A 16,420-nucleotide genomic window follows, 5' to 3' on the forward strand; every position below is an offset into this window, starting at 1 on the left:
TCCCACCAGACACCAACTACCCGTCCCAGTGGCTCTGCCAGGCAGGCCGTGCCCCCACCATAGGCTCACCTGTCTCTGGCTTAGAGTACTCCAGGCACAGCACCTCGGCATCGTGGGCCTCCACCTTGACCAGCTCGTCCATGAAGTGCAGCTCGTGGATCCTGGGAGACACACACTGCCTGCTGTACCCTGTCCACCGCCCCCAGCCCTCAGCCCCAGGTGCTCTGCTACTAGAAAAGGTCAGAGCAGCCATGTGGGAGACATAGAGAATACCCTGCCCTGGCCAACTGACTACAGGTGCCTGACCATTCTCAGCACCCAGAAAGCTCCCAAGCCTGGGAGCACCTCAGCAGGCACCCCGCCCCTTGTGGTTCCATGGGTTAACACCTAGGATGGTCCCTCAGGGAACAAGGGTTATGCTATGCTATGCTAAGTCACTTCAGTCGTGTCCGACTCTGTGCGACCCCATAGACAGCAGCCCACCAGGCTCCCCCGTCCCTGGGATTCTCCAGGCAAGAACACTGGAGTGGGTTGCCATTTCCCTCTCCAATGCATGAAAGTGAAAAGTGAAAGTGAAGTCGCTCAGTCGTGTCCGACTCTTAGCGACCCCATGGATTGCAGCCTAACAGGCTCCTCCGTCCATGGGATTTTCCAAGCAAGAGTACTGGAGTGGGGTGCCATTGCCTTCTCCGAAACAAGGGTTAGGGGAGGGCTATTATTAGAGGTGATCACTGGAGGTGGGGCAGGGGTCAGAGGTCATACTCAAAGACAGGCCCTATGGGTGGGAACATTTTTGTTGTTTGTTTTGCTTTTGATTTTTGGCCACGCTGTGTGGCTTGTGGAATCTTAGTTACCTGACCAGGGATCAAAACTGGGCCTTTGGCAGTGAGAGCACGGAGTCCAAACCACTGGACTGCCATGGAAGTCCCAGGTGGGAACATTTAAAATATATATATTTATTAATTTCGGTGTGCCTGGTCTTACTTGTGGCACACAAACTGTTAGCTGTAGATGTAGGATCCAGTTCTCTGACTAGGGACTAAACCCAAGTCCCCTGCATTGGATGAGCAGAGTCTTAGCCACTGGCCCACCAGAGAAGTTCCCCAGGTGGGACCATTTGATTCTAATTTTTTTGGCCACACCCCAGGGCTTGCAGGATCGTAGTTCCCTGACCAGGGATTGAACCCAGGCCCTTGGCAGTGAAAGCCTGGTCCTAACCACTGGACTGCCAGGGAACTCCCTCTCATTCTTAAAGGGTCTCAAATCCAGACTTTCCGCATATTCTTGCCAAATGAAATCAGACAACAGGTCATCCATGACTGAAGTAAGAAATGGTCATCCCAGCTCCTCCATCCTCCACCTGTGTGATCGCAGCCTGGCCACTCGGACCCTCTTTCCTCAGCAAATCCATCTGAAAGTGGTGCGAATAACAGCACTGACACCAGAGGGTCGCTGAGAGGATTAAATCACTCGATACCATGGTGCTCAGGCCAGCGGCCGGCCTGGGAGAAGGCCGTGATGCCTGTTAGCTCTCCTTACTGTTCACCATTCACACCAGGATGCTGTCACCCGGAGCAGTCCCCCGACCTGCGTGGTTTGCCTCATCAGTGACTGACACCAAAACAGCTGCTAACGTTTAAAAACCATAGAATTTCACAGAAAAAAATCCGCACAGAAAGTTTTTTCTGTTGTTCTTGGATGACGGGAATCTGTGCCGACGTGGGCTGTCTGCCGGTGCTGTGTGGCGGCTGCCCCGTCATGGCCACACGGTCTCCAGCGCCCCTGGTCCCTCCCATCCCGCCAGAGACCCAGCATCCAGGCTGTCACTGCTGCACCCTCTCACGTTACACCTGATTCCTATGACAGGGCTCACGTTCTGTCAGCACCTACTGGGCCTGTCACATCCTGAAAAACCTCTGCAGGGTGGTGAACAGCCTGAGCCCTCAGATGTCCCATCCTCCGGCCCCTCTCCTAGCACCCCAGCTCCAGCTGGCATCTTCTCTGAGGGTTCAGCAGTGGAACCATGGGGCCAAGAAGGTGTCCCCTGCCCTGGCATCATCCAAGTGTGCCTGTCCACTCGGCAGGCAAAGTTCACATGGCCCAGTCCCTAGGTAACTACTCTGATATACTGGGAGCCAGCCTTCTGGAAGCCCCTTCTCAACTTATGTTCCCAGGGCAGGCTGGCTACCAGACTGCTACCCACACTCCCTCATTCCCAACGGGCAGCTGGAGGTGCCAAGGCCAGGGCTCCTCCCCACTGCCCTGAGCACCTGAGCCCAAGCTGGGAGGTGTGCCCTAGACACCGCCAGGGCCCACTTGCCTCAGATTTCCACTTCGGTCGCCTGAAGCCAAGTGTTGGCCATCAGGACTGACCTGCATGACTCGAACACCAGCTTTCACGTCCACGGGCATCGCATTCTCGCTCCCCCGGTCTGGGAAGTGTGACATGTCCTGCAGGTGCTGGATGTCGTTCTCCACATACACGACCTTCAACAGGGTCTGCAGAGAGGAAAAGGCTGAGGTCAGTGCTATGAGTAACTCTGAAGCACCGCTGCCATTGTGTCTCCTTACAGCCAGTCTCCCAATCTTGATTAGCAAGAGAACTCCGTTTCTGACTTGGAAGCTTCATCACTCAGAATAATTACTATGCCTCGCAGACTCCTTTGCATCTAGATGAAGTTGTGTGAATAAATTCTGGTCAACGAGATGTAAAGCAAGTGAAAACTCTTCTTTCTTCCCACTGTCCCGCTGCCTGGAACTTGGATGTGATGACTGGTGCTCCAGTAGCCATCTTGGGTCATGAGGACAAGGGCCACTCCTTCAAAATGCATGGTTCTTAGGTCTCTAAGTGCTTCCTAAAGCTGCCAAAACAGCCTGGACTTGTAACCACTAGGCTATTTTTATAAGCCAGAAAATCAAACATTTACCTCTTGTTTGGGCTTTTTCTATTGTGTATAACCAAATACAACACATATATCACAGGTGCAGAAGAGAAGATGGTAGGGGGAGAAGAGGTGCTAGTGAGGGTAGTAGGAAAGGAGCACTTGCTTTACATATCCTGCATTAAGGGATATGTTCCAGTAACACTGACCTCTTTTGGGTTTTCCAACTCACCAAGCTCTTTCCTATCTCAAGGCCTTTGTCCCTTGGTGTAGAACACTCTCCCTTCCCCTCTTTACGCTGCCCAGTCCTCCCATCTAAGTTATTTCTTCCTCTAGAGGCTGCCCCTAGTGCCACAGATAGAATCAGATGACTATTCATGTATCCTACTCATACCTCACAACTTTCTTTCTCAGTACTTATTATGCTTGGGAGTATATCATAGTGTGTGTAGTTACTGGCTCATTGTCTGCCTCCTCCACTAGACTGGAGGTGCTATGAGAGAAGAATGTGTCTTAGTCATTGATGTGTCCCCAGCATGCAACACAGCACCTAGCACTGACCTTGGTAGTAACTGCAGAATCAATGAATGTATGATTTAGGCCTTAGCTCCCCAGAGAAGCTCTCTCACTGACCTGGCAACACCCAACATTTCTCCAGCAAACTGTTTTCTCCCCAGCCTCTCATCATGTCAGCACCCCATCCCAGTCATTGCTAGACAGGGTACACCTCTGCCTGGTTTGGCTCATCACGTGCTCCCCAGGAGGGTTCTAGCCCAAGACTTGGGGAACAATTTCTTCTTTGTTGAGTATATTGGATTGCCTGGAGTAGCTGTGTTCACATACACTTAAGAGAGTAGGAGCTGACTCAAAGGAAAGCAAAGAGGAAAGACCATGCCATTTAGAGAGGGAGAGAAAGAAAACTGAGAGAGGAGCCAGAAAGTGACCTGCCTTGGTTCCTGATTCCTGCCCCTAGTGAAGTCGAACACCCAGGTTCCATAAAACTCTTTCCTGCCCTCATATTTAGCTTCAAGTAGGCCTTTGTTCCTCCTAACAGACAGATCACGATGAAGCCACTCACATTACTGAAGATGTTCTTCTGCCAGTGAGAGTCAGGGTTGCTATCCATGTTCCAGAAGCGGATGGTATTGTCTGAGGAACAAGTCAGAAAAGATCCTGATGGCAGACAAGCTCTCTGATCTTCAAACTCAGGATACACCTACAGTCCCCAGAGAACAAGGCAAAGGGCGATTCAGTACAACCACTTTGATGACAACACTGTGACCTACTATTGGATTTTTGTGAAAAATAGTAAGTTCCAGGGCTACCCTGGTGGTCCAGTGGTTAAGAATCTGCCAGGGAATGCAGGGGATACAGGTTTCACCCCTGGTCTGGGAAGGTTCCACATGCCTTGGGGCAACTAAGCCATGTGCCACAGCTACTGAGCCTGTGCTCTAGAGCCTGGGAGCCACGACTACTGAGCCTGAGGGCTCAGAGCTCATGTTCTGCAACAAGCGAAGCCCTCGCGCCACAAACAGAGAAAGCCCGCAGGGAGCAACGAAGATCCAGTGCAACCAAAAATAAACAAACAAATAAATAACAAAATGAAATCAGTGTTGATGAAAATACAATGATGAAGATATTGAATAATTTGTGACAATAACAACACAGAGGAGGAGGGACAGAACTACATAAAGAGCAGAGTGTTTGTATACTATTGAACCTAATTGCTATTATTTCAAACTAGTTTGTTAAAAATGTAAGATGTTACTTATAATCTTCTAGTAAGAAGATAACTTTAAAATATACAAAAGAAAAAATGAGAAGCAAATCAAAATGGAATAATACAAAAAAATCAATTAAACACAAAAGAAGGTAGTGATAAAAGAATTAAGAAACATCAAAGATATAGCAAGAGTAAATCCTGGATAGCATCACCACCAACTCAATGAACGTGAATTTGAACAAATTTCGGGAGATAGTGGAGGACAGAGGAGCTTGGTGTGCTACAGTTCATGGGGTCGCAAAGAGTTGGACATTACTTAGTGACTGAACAACAACCTAAGTTCTCTTATGTGGCATAGTAAGAGTAAGACCTACTCAAAAAAAAAAAAAAAAGACCTACTTTATGAAGAATTACTTTAAATGTAAATGAGTTAAACTGTCTAATCAAAAGGAAATAAATAGCAGAAAGATTAAAAGATCCAACTATATGTTGTCCACAAGCAATTCAGTTGGGACTTCCTTGGAGGTCCAATGGATAAGACTGTGCTTCCACTGCAGGGGACCGTGGGTTTGATCCTTGGTTGGGAAACTAAGATCCTGCATGCCATGTGGTGTGGCCAAAACAAGAAAGAGTGAGACTGACTTTATATTCAAAGATACATACAAGATGAAAGTGAAGGTAGAGAAAAAGATGCTCCATACAAATAGTAACTAAAAGGGAGCTTTGCATGTCTATAGAAATGTTAGATAAAATAGACTTTGAATAAAAAGTTATTAAAAGATCAAAACAGACTTTAGCTTTATCTGTAATATTTCATGTTTTTTCCCAAGAAAAATGTTTTTATACATAAATTTTGAAAATTATTTTTTAAAAATATTCTTGTTAAGTGAGAAAAGTACAAGCAACAGAAATGTCAGATCCATGAAGGCAGATACATTCAAGCAAAGAGCTGGATAATGCCTATTCAAAAGAATGAAGTTATTTCTCACAGTCTTGAATTGAGCCACTGAAAACATCATTTATCTAGCACAAACATTTTCAGAAAAAAAAAAATTGGATACAATTCTTTCTCCAAGAGTTGCTTTATTGGCAAGAAGTACTTTGAATATCTTCAGAGAATGAAAAAGTCCCACAGATTCATTCTCAGAAAATAAAGACTTCTTTAATACTTAAAAAACAAAAAAAAAGCAAGCTTCCCTGGTGGCCCAGTGGTAAAGAATCTGCCTGCCCATGCAGGAGACTCAGGTTCGATCCCTGGTCTGGGAAGATCCCACATACCATGGAGCAACTGGGTGCGTCCAACTACTGAGCCTGTGCTCCAGAGCCCGCAAACTGCAACTACGGAAACTCTAGAGCCCATGCTCAACAAGACAAGCCCGCGGACCGCACCTAGAGAGTAGCCCCTGTTCTCTGTGACTAGAGAAAAGTCCACGAAGCAACAAAGATCCAGCACAGCCAAAAATAAAATAATGAAATCCAAAAAAAAAGCAGTAAAGTACACAAATGCCCTTGACAGAAAGCTCCCTGAGGTACACACACTCCTGCTGTGGGGTCTTTGCACCTGCCACACCCCCAGTGGTGGCTGGCCTCACCCCTCTTCCTGCAGGTCCCTCACTAGAAGAATGTCACACCCTCAGAGAGGCTTTCCCTGACCACTCTCCTTTCTAAAATAGCACTTTTGATCCCATTCCCTGCTAGGTGGCTTTGTTTTGCTTCAGAGAGGTATTGTACTCGGCATGTTCTAGACTGATTTGTCCATAGGTGTACTCTACCACCCAGATGTGAGCTCCAGATGCAGACTCATGTCAGCTTCCTGCTCAGACATGTCCCCAGCACCCAGAACAGCACCTGGCACACAGTAGGGGTCCAGGAGTATCTTTGGCAGGTATGGCTGAACGGGCTTCCCAAACTCTGCAGAAGCTTTCTCAGCTCCCAGGCTGGGGCTGAGCAGGGGGAGGGGGAGGGGGAGAGGGGCTCACCTCCACGTTCCAGACGTAGGAGCTGTGGAAGAGCTCCGACCACACCTTGCCTACTTGGTTGATGTCTCTGACATCCCAGATGTAGATGCTGTGGTCCTTGTACACGCAGGACAGCCACTGGTGCATGGGGTCAAAGGTCAGCGCCACTGTATCCGGGTAGGTGGCCTCTGCCTTCCTGTGGAAAAGGAAGCTGACAGGGCCACGTGAGTCATCAGTCACTACCAATGTCACTGTGAGTAGTGACAGCTGCCTCTGGTGACACCCGAGCAGCCTCCTGCCTGGCAGTGCCATCTCTGATGATCTCTGTGGTAACCCAGCTCTCCCACTCCGACTTTACTGTTCGCTTCATCTTCTTCCTTTGCTTTGCTTCTAATACACAGGCTGTAAACTGGAAGCTTCTGCCTGGCCCCTGAGAGTGTTTCAGTTTTCAACTTCTGTCAACACTTCTCTCCCCTCATTTTACTCGGCACAAAATCCATCCTCTCTGAGCACAGGATCATGGCTTCTCTCTTGGCCTCAACACATAATCAAAATTCCCTGTACCAGTCCTGGCCTGGGACCTTCCTACCACAGCTACAGTTTACTGAGCACTCGCAGGGTGCTGAGCTGAGAGCTCTAGCTGTGCTGAATTCCCACAACTTCCAGGAAAGGTAGGTCCTATATTCTATGTACAGTGACCTGCCTGAGGCCACAGAGCTCACAGCGGAAAGTAGCAGAGCTGACCACTGCAACACACTATGGTCCATCTTCTCCTTCCTTTGTGACATCTGGGCACCCTCTCCGAACGCTTACCCAGGAGGTAGTCCCAGGTACCCACCACCCCCACAGACTGACAACAAAGCAGGAAGATATAACACAGCTCAGCCCCTCCACTCTCTCTCAATGTGGCAGCCAGAGGATCTACTACTCGAGGCCTCACCAAGTAACACCAATGCCTGAGGTCCCAGTGGCTGCCCACTGATTTCAGGACAGGCTCCAAGCCCCTCTCAGCAGCTTCCATGAGTGTTCTCATTTGTTATCTGTCCCCCACCCAGCACACCAGGCTCTAGCGACATGGCCTCCTGCTGTCCCCATGACACACTGAGCCCAGTGTGCTGTCCCCTTAAGGCCTTTGCATTCGCTCTCAGGACCCAGTTCTCCACACAGCTGGCTTCATGTCACCGGGAGGCCTCCCCCAGCCTCCCAGTCAACACAGCCCCATCCCAAGACCCTCTCCTGGAGTCCCTGCTTTATTTCAGCAAAGCGTTTATGACTATCTGAAATGACCTTTTTTCATTTTTCAAATGTTTATGTTCATCCATCACCCAGCACCGTGGGCTTCCCAGGTGGCGCTAGGGGTGAAGAACTCGCTTGCCAACACAGGAGACGTAAGAGACTCAGGTTCAGTCCCTGGGTGGGGAAGATCTCTTGGAAGAGGGCATGGCAACCCACTCCAGTATTCTTACTTGGAGAATTCCATGGACAGAGGAGCCTGGCGGGCCACAGTCCATAGGGTCACAAAAAGCGGGACACAACTGAGCGACTGAGCACGTATGCATTAAACTACAGACATCATGAGATTTTGCTGCCTCCTTAGGGTCTGTATCCTGCTTCCAGCCCAGGGCTGCCAGTAAGCAGATGGATCGGGAAGCATGGGTAGATACTGGCAGACAGACTCTAGGTGGGCCCTTCTCCCTCCCCGTGCCGGGCAGTACCTGGGCTCCAGGCCCTGGGCCACATCCACCCCCAGGTAGTGCGGCTTGGGCAGGTTGGTGAGGTACTGCAGGCTGTGGGCTTGGAAGATGCGGACGATCCCATCAGTGCAGCCACAGAAGATGAGCTCCTGGCTGACACAGAGGCAGGAAGACAGGGAGACCTGTGGGGGCAAAGGGGACCCGAGTGGACTTGGTGCTTCATGTGGCCCAGATCAGGTCAGCCGTGGGCCTCCAGAAAGCTTTATAGTTTTTGCATTTAAGAAGCCCATATTTTGAACTTACTTACACAACACAACAGAGAAGGCAATGGCACCTACTCCAGTACTCTTGCCTGGAAAATCCCATGGACGGAGGAGCCTGGTGGGTTGCAGTCCATGGGGTCGCTAGAGTCAGACACGACTGAGTGACTTCCCTTCCACTTTTCACTTTCATGCATTGGAGAAGGAAATGGCAACCCACTCCAGTGTTCTTGCCTGGAGAATCCCAGGGATGGGGGAGCCGGGTGGGCTGCCGTCTATGGGGTCGCACAGAGTTGGACACGACTAAAACGACTTAGCAGCAGCAGCAGCAGCACACAACACAAAGAGACTCATAGATTTAGAAAATGAACTTATGGTTGCCAGGAGGCAGGTTAGGGGGAAGAGATAGAGAATTGGGGATGGACAGGTCCACACTGCTCTATTTAGAACGCATAACCATCATGGACCTACTGTACAGTACAGGGAACTCTGCTTGATGTTATGTGGCAGCCTGAATGGGAGGGGAGTTTGGGGGAGAGTGGATACATGAATATGTGTGGCTGAATTCCTTTGCTGTTCACCTGAAACTATCATGACATTGTTAATCAGCTATACCCCATAAGAAAGCTATGGTACATATACACAATGGAGTATTACTCAGCCATTAAAAAGAATACATTTGAATCAGTTCTAATGAGGTGGATGAAACTGGAGCCTATTATACAGAGTGAAGTAAGCCAGAAAGAAAAACATAAATACAGTATACTAACGCATTTATATGGAATTTAGAAAGATGGTAACAATAACCCTGTATACGAGACAGCAAAAGAGACACTGATGTATAGAACAGTCTTTTGGACTCTGTGGGAGAGGGAGAGGGTGAGATGATTTGGGAGAATGGCATTGAAATATGTATAATATCATATATGAAACGAGTCACCAGTCCAGGTTTGATGCACAATACTGGATGCTTGGGGCTGGTGCACTGGGATGACCCAGAGGGATGGTATGGGGAGGGAGGAGGGAGGAGGGTTCAGGATGGGGAACACATGTATGCCTGTGGCGGATTCATTTCGATATATGGCAGAACCAATACAATATTGTAAAGTTTAAAAATAAAACAAAATTTAAAAAAAAAACAAAACTATTTTTTGCAGATTTTAAGATCTTTGAAATCAAGATATAATGTACAGTCACTGTGGAAGAAAAGGCGGCAGCAGGCACACAAAGGCATAAATTGGGGCAGAGTTGTCATTGCTATAGAGGAACTCAGCTGTGTATGGAAAATATCTCCTTAGCTGATTGTGACCTCCGAGGTCACCTGCACTAGAAGTGTTGAATTTTAAGCTTAAATTTGATTCCATATTACTTAAAAACAACTTCAGAGAGTATATACTTCAAAGCAGCACAGAAAAAAGTTACTATCTTTTAGGAAGGACTATCCATTCAACCAGGGCATGCACATAACGGGGTAGGGCATGCCAAACTTCTAGATACAGCTTAGAGTAGCAATGCCAAATCTAGAGAGACTTGGTTTCTGAGTCATCTTAAGACCACTACTCAGGGACTAAGCATCTATCTATCAAAACTTCTGACTTGCTTAAAAGCTTCAGTAGTTCTAGCAGGAGGATTCATATGAGAAAAATAAATAATGTTCACTGCAGCACTGTTTACAGTAACCAGGACATGGAAGTAGCCTAGATGTCCATCGACAGATGGATGGATAAAGATGTGGTACATATATACAATGGACTATTACTCAGCCATAAAAAAGAACACATTTGAGTCAGTTCTAGTGAGGTGGATGACGCTAGAGCCTGTTATACAGAGTGAAGTAAGCCAGAAAGAGAAAAATAAATACCGTATTTTAACGCATACATATGGAATCGAGAAAAATGGTATTGATGAAACTATTGGCAGGGCAGGATTGGAGATTACAGAGAATGGACTTGTGGGCACAAAAGTGGGGGAGGGAGGGACGGATGGAGAAAGTAGCATCAACATATATGCACTGTCTGGTGTAAAGTGGATAGCTGGAAAGGCTGCTGTATACCACAGGGAGCCCAGTCTGGTGCTCTGTGATGACCTAGAGGGGTGGGAGAGGATAGGGGAGGGGGGCTCAAGAGGGAGCGGATGTATGTATAATTATGGGTGATTCACGATGTTGTATGGTAGAAACAACACAACACTGTAAAAATTAAAAATCAAAACAAAACAAAAAAATGATGTTTAACCAACTAGGAAAGACAGAAAAGGCTCAGAATTGTCTACTTGCCTCTTGCCAGGCAGTTAACCCCGAAGCTGAGGTCCAGAGGAGAATCGCAACAGCAGGAATAGGACAAGCAGGAAAACTCTGATGTTTCTGCTAACAGCCAAACAGGCACCCAGTCCCAGGGTGGAAAGACAGCTTGGACTCAAACCCTCAGATCTGAAGGAAAGTGGTTCTGCAATTCACTGATACCTCATTTTTTGGTTTAAAATTTTATGTATTTCTTTTTAACTTTTTATTTTGTTTAGGGCATAGCTGATTAACAATGTTGTGATAGTTTCAGGTGAACAGCAGAGGGACTCAGCCATACATATACACACATCCTAAATTTTTATGTATTTTATATAGCTTTTGATTGTAAAAATAATATAGAAATTATTAAGTCCATGATACCTTAAATTAAACAAGGGAAAAAAAGCGGTCCTCCCACCAGCCAAGAATGCCCAGTAAAGAAAACAAATATGAACTGGATTACACAGTGATGGGGAAGCAATTGTAACCCTGACCCGTTACGGGGGCAGGCAATGTGCTAAGTGCCTTACATACACCACCCCACAGGACACCCCTATCAACTTGGTGAGGCAGACAGCAGTAGTCCCATTTTACAGATGAGAAAACCAAGGCTCAGAGAGCCTCTCCTGGAATCAAATAAGCAGAACCAGAAATTAGACCCTGAGCTGGCGTGACCGGCTATGACGCAGGGGCACCGCTGTGTGTCTCTGGAGACACACGTCATGGGAAGAGTGTTTCCTGCACTGACAGCGGAGGGGCATTGGGGTACCTTCAGGTTGATCCACTTCTCCAGCACCCTCTTCTCGTTGAACTGGCAGAGGAGGCCCGAGTAGGACACACAGAAGGTACTGCCTGCCATCTGGCCCCGGCCACAAGCCACACCACAGAAGACGTTGTCATGCAGCTCACCCAGGATGCCTGAGCGCCCCACCAGGGGCACCGTGCCTGTCACCTGGAGGGAGAGTGGGGCACAGTGAGACCCCGAACAGACGGCCTAGTCCCCAGCCAGGTCACGACAGGCTCTCCTGACCAGTGGACAGGACACAGCTAAATGGGAGAACTCGCAGAAACACCTCCAAGTGGAGAAGGAAGAACAGAACACGCATGCTTCCAGGCAGAGTGGCTGGAGGCCACAGGCCCGGAATGAGGGGTGGCCCCAGGGCCCAGCAGGGGAGAAGAGATTTCCCGGCAGGTCTGGCAGTCAGTCAGCACCTGGAGAGCAGTCCCAGAGGCAGAAGGCCACCCCACTGAGAGGCTAGACAGCCGCTGCCCCCGAATCATGGCAGAACCAGGAGTCCCTACTACCCCTGATGGTTCTCCCCTAGGCCTAGCTGAGGGGGTGGGGATGAAAACTCACCTTTGCTTCGGTGGACACTTCCAAGAACCAGAACCTCACATGCCGGTTCCCGACAGTGACAAAATAGCTGCTGTCCTCTGAGAAGGAGAGGGCAATGACCCGGCACGATACCTTGTTGGAGGCCACCAGGATGTCTTTCTGGAAGAATCAGTGCAGAGAAGGTCACCCCAGCACCCACCTCATCAGAGTCTTTGAGCCTCTTCTCTCAGCCCTGTGTTTCTCTGCCCTCGCCTGCTCCAAGGGTGTCTTCCTCAGGCCCTTCTTTTTGGGGAAAACTACATGTGACCCTCTTATCATTCCCAACACAGAGGAGACTGAAGCTTAAAAGGGCTTCCACATGAGAGGAAGTTCCAGAACTCTCCTCAGGAGTCCAAGCCCTGCAGCCCACACGTGGTGTTGAAGACGGCCACAGCTAGAAGTGAAGGACAATGCAACCCGTGTTGCTGGAGATTGGGTTTTCACTCTGGGCCCCACTGAGCCCTTCACAGGACAGCTCAGGAAACCCCTCAACAGTCCTATGAGGGAGGTGCTTCTCCCCTTACCCTGTCACGCTCAGGGAGGACTGTCACACGCTCAAGGTCACACAGCAGGTAATGAACAGAGCCAGGACTGACACCCGCTTCTGCCAACTGTAAGTCCTCCCCGAGCTGTTCCCAAGCCCAGCCTTCCAACGCATAGCCCAGAGTTCTCCCAACTCAACAAAGTAGATACTATTACATCCATTTTACAGATGAGGAAACAGAGTTACAGAGAGGTTAGGTCACTTGCTCAAGGTCACAGCTGGTCAGTATAAAAAGAATGATATGTTCCACTAGTTGAGAGCTTGTCACATGCCCTACAACAAGTGCCTGGAATAGGGATTGGCATGCAGTAGGTGCTCAAGAAATATTTGCTGGATAGGGCTTCCCTGGTGGCTCAGTGGCAAAGAATCCGCCTGCCAATGCAGGAGACACGGGTTCAATCCCTGGTCCGGGAAGATCCCACATGCCGCGGAGCAACTAAGCCCGTGCACCACAACTATTGAGCCTGTGCTCTAGAGTCACGAGCCACAACTACTGAAGCCCGCACACCCTAGAACCCCGTGCTCTGCAACAAGAGAAACCACCACAATGAGAGGCGCAAGTGCTGCAACTAGGGAAAAGCCTGCACAACAAAGACCCAGCCAAAAGTAAAAATTATTAAACAAACAAAAAGTGTGTTGGATAAACGCTTTACCAAGTTCTCTCATTTAGATCTCCCCATGCCTGAGACTCAGGGTGTTCTGGCGGCCAGCTGTCTGCCACCCACCCACCAGCTCTTACCTTCCAGTCCCAGACGTTGAGCACCATGTCGTGCTGGTAGCCCATGGACACAATGTGCTTCATGTTGGGGGAGAAGGCCACGCAGGCCACGCCGTACTTGTGGCCCAGCATTTCCGCCACCTGACTCTTCTCTTCCACGTCCCAGATACGTACAGCAGGCCTGTGCCCATTCTGGGGAAGATGGTGCCATTTACTGCTGCTGGGTTCTGCACCGGGTGAGGCTGGAGGGGCTATCAGGGCTGAAGCTGGTAGTGCCCCAGGGTGTGCCCGAAAGCCATCCCCCACCACCCCTTGCCGCATCTGGTCCAGGAAGGAGCTATTCCAGGGATTCCTCAGGTCTGCTGGGGCCAGAGGAATGGCCCCAAGACCCCTCCCCACCCACTCCACCATGATCACCACTCACCTCCCCCGTCACTATGTACTTTCCATCAGGGGAGAAGGCCAGAGCGCTCAGAGACTTCCTGGGGACAAGGAAAGGTATTGATCACTGGTTCCACTGAGGGTGGGCAGCCAGACCCTGGCCTGGCTGTGCTCACCGCACTTGGTGCACTCCTCGCTCCCAAGAGGCCAGGAGAGGTGAGCGACCATGGTTCCCCGGAGCCAGTGCTGTAAGCTGGCCCAGCACAGCACCCGGTGCATTCCCAGCATTTCCTGCAGCCAGGAGAAGCAGGGGCCGTGCACAGAGAAATGAGGTTTTGTAAAAGCAAAGGCCCTTTCCTCCCCCAAACCTCAAGCCCTGATGGAGTGGATACTGCACAGCTCGTGGGATCGTAGTTCCCCAACCAGGGATTGAACCTGGGTCCTCGGCAGTGAAAGTGTGGAGCCTTAACCACCTGACCAGCAAAAAATTGCCAGAGACAGAGAATGATAAAGCAAATGTTAGTAAAATGTTAGCATTTGGGAAATACGGGTGAAAGGTGTACAGGTGCTCTTTGAACTATTCTTGTAGTCTGAAATTATTTCAATGTAAAAAGTGCTTACACCTTACTCCATACTGATTCTGCCTTCTCTGAGGGTGAAGCCTGGCATCAGGTGACTCTGAAATGCAGCCAGGATGGAAACCTCCACTCTGGCCACACCACCTCCTTAGACAGACCCACCACTGACTGAGAGTGGACTCTTCTCAACTATGTGCTTCAGATCAAGGTGACCTACTCTACCACCTGTGGGCATCGGGAAGGCAACCGGGAGGATGAGAATTGGCCAATGGAGATTCTGACAAATGCCACCAAGCTCCAGCCCATTCCTGCCATGGAGAATGTGGGCCCCAGAGATGTGAACCTCTCACTTTTCCAAAATGAGAGGGCATCTGGATTTTCGTGTAGAAAACTTTCAAGGTTGTCGAGTAAGTCCAATATTTAAGATATACATACAAGAAGTATTTCATTTGAGATCACAAAGTGAATAAACATGCTTGGATGGGGACCCACCTCTGCCCTCATCACCAGTGACAGAACCCACAGTCAGAGCCAAGGATCCAAGAAGCCCCTTCCAAGAGAGAATCTGTATCTGCCAAACCATATCTCAGGAACCCTGCCTTAGGGATTGTAAAGGAAGAAGAAAACCCACATCTTCTCTGTCCACCTGGAGAGCTGGGCCAAAGGAGCTAAACTTGAGCTATTTGTGCAGTATTTGTAGAATAAAAAGTTGCAATGAGGGGAAGGACTGGTGGTCCTGTGGTTAGGACTCTGAGCTCTCACTGCTCTCACTGGTTGGGGAACTAAGATCCCACAAGCCAAAAAAAAAAGTTGCAGTGGAGTGCCTTCCTAAGGTCACAACTCAGTGGGGACCAAAGCCCAAGGATGACATAGTGATCAATGGGCCACCAGGCAGACCCCAGGTACCAACTTGGGGCCAAGAGTCTTCCCCAGTAAACTGGCAGCTGGAGGGATCTTTCTAAAACCCAAATTACATTCATTCATACAGGAAACAAGAAGTGCTGCCAATGTCCTAGACACTGACCTAGGGTATAGGGACACAGAAATTAACTAAGAGAAAGTCCCTGCCCCCAGACAGCTCATCTTGTAGAGAGAGACAGTAAATATCATCATTGAGGAAATTAGAAAGTATATCAAAAAGGAGTACATTTTGTGGGAAAAAGGAAAGTGGGGAAGGGAAATAGAGCATTCTAGAGGGCTGGGGTGGCTAAGCATAGCCTCAGCCTGCAAACGCCCTCTAGTGGCTTCTCTTTGCAATCAGCATGATAGCCAACCACTCCCCAAGGTGATCTGACTTCTGGGGCTCTAGCCTCAACCATGGAATCCTGACTGCTCCTCAAACAACTTAAGATTCTTAACTACTCAACCTGAGATTCAAACATGACTTTGCTCTTGCTGTCCCCTCTACCTACAATGCTTTCCCCACACCTTCACATGAGTCACCCCCTCACTTTCTCCTGGTCTCAGCCCCAGGAGGGCTCTAATAAGACTCTGATAAGGGTCCTCTGCCTGCCAACCTTCCTGAACACATCCTTATTTCCTTCATAGCCACAGTCAAGGTCTGATGGTTGGCTAGTAACTTGCCAACTAGTTTAGTCTGTCTCCCCCACAAGCTGTCAGCTCTATGGAGAGCAGCTTATCTCCTTTGTTCATGGCTGTGTTCCCAACATCTGGAACAGTGCCTAGCACAGAGCAGACTGAACCTGAACCAAGTGAGTGAATGAATGAGTCACCCACTAGCACCTCCAGGCAGTGTGGGGAAGGAGGGATGTGTCAGGACCTTGATCCCACCCTTACCCCGTCCCAGGACCCAGCTTACCTGGCAGTATTAAGAATGTGCTGCTGCTTGTTCTCCTTGGGGTTCAAAATCACCACCACACAGCTGGGGAGAAAGAAGAAAATGTGCCCAAACTGAGGGGAGTATTGAGGTCCAGGGATGACTGCACTCCCAACATAAGAGCCCACATATAGACAAGGCTATGTGAGAGTTGGACTATAAAGAAAGCTGAGTGCTGAAGAACTGATG

The 16,420-nt window shown here is 49.1% G+C and overlaps 1 protein-coding gene across 2 annotated transcripts in view; it reads right to left on the minus strand.

Annotated features, from left to right (window-relative positions):
- WDR62 (WD repeat domain 62) overlaps positions 1–16,420 on the minus strand; it is a 48,948-nt gene that overhangs the window by 20,867 nt on the left and 11,661 nt on the right. The window contains exons 3-12 of one of the 2 annotated variants that reach the window (XM_027514166.1): positions 16,214–16,276; positions 13,860–13,917; positions 13,457–13,627; positions 12,156–12,293; positions 11,568–11,750; positions 8,279–8,439; positions 6,585–6,759; positions 3,961–4,098; positions 2,321–2,499; positions 70–161 (exon numbers count right to left, since the gene is read on the minus strand). In XM_027514166.1, the coding sequence (XP_027369967.1) occupies positions 70–161; positions 2,321–2,499; positions 3,961–4,098; positions 6,585–6,759; positions 8,279–8,439; positions 11,568–11,750; positions 12,156–12,293; positions 13,457–13,627; positions 13,860–13,917; positions 16,214–16,276 (1,358 nt within the window). Of the gene's footprint in view, positions 1–69; positions 162–2,320; positions 2,500–3,960; positions 4,099–6,584; positions 6,775–8,278; positions 8,440–11,567; positions 11,751–12,155; positions 12,294–13,456; positions 13,628–13,859; positions 13,918–16,213; positions 16,277–16,420 lie in introns of both variants that reach the window. The other variant, XM_027514165.1, reaches the window with a different exon arrangement.

Source organism: Bos indicus x Bos taurus, chromosome 18, assembly GCF_003369695.1.
Source record: "Bos indicus x Bos taurus breed Angus x Brahman F1 hybrid chromosome 18, Bos_hybrid_MaternalHap_v2.0, whole genome shotgun sequence".
Classification (NCBI taxonomy): domain Eukaryota; kingdom Metazoa; phylum Chordata; class Mammalia; order Artiodactyla; family Bovidae; genus Bos; species Bos indicus x Bos taurus.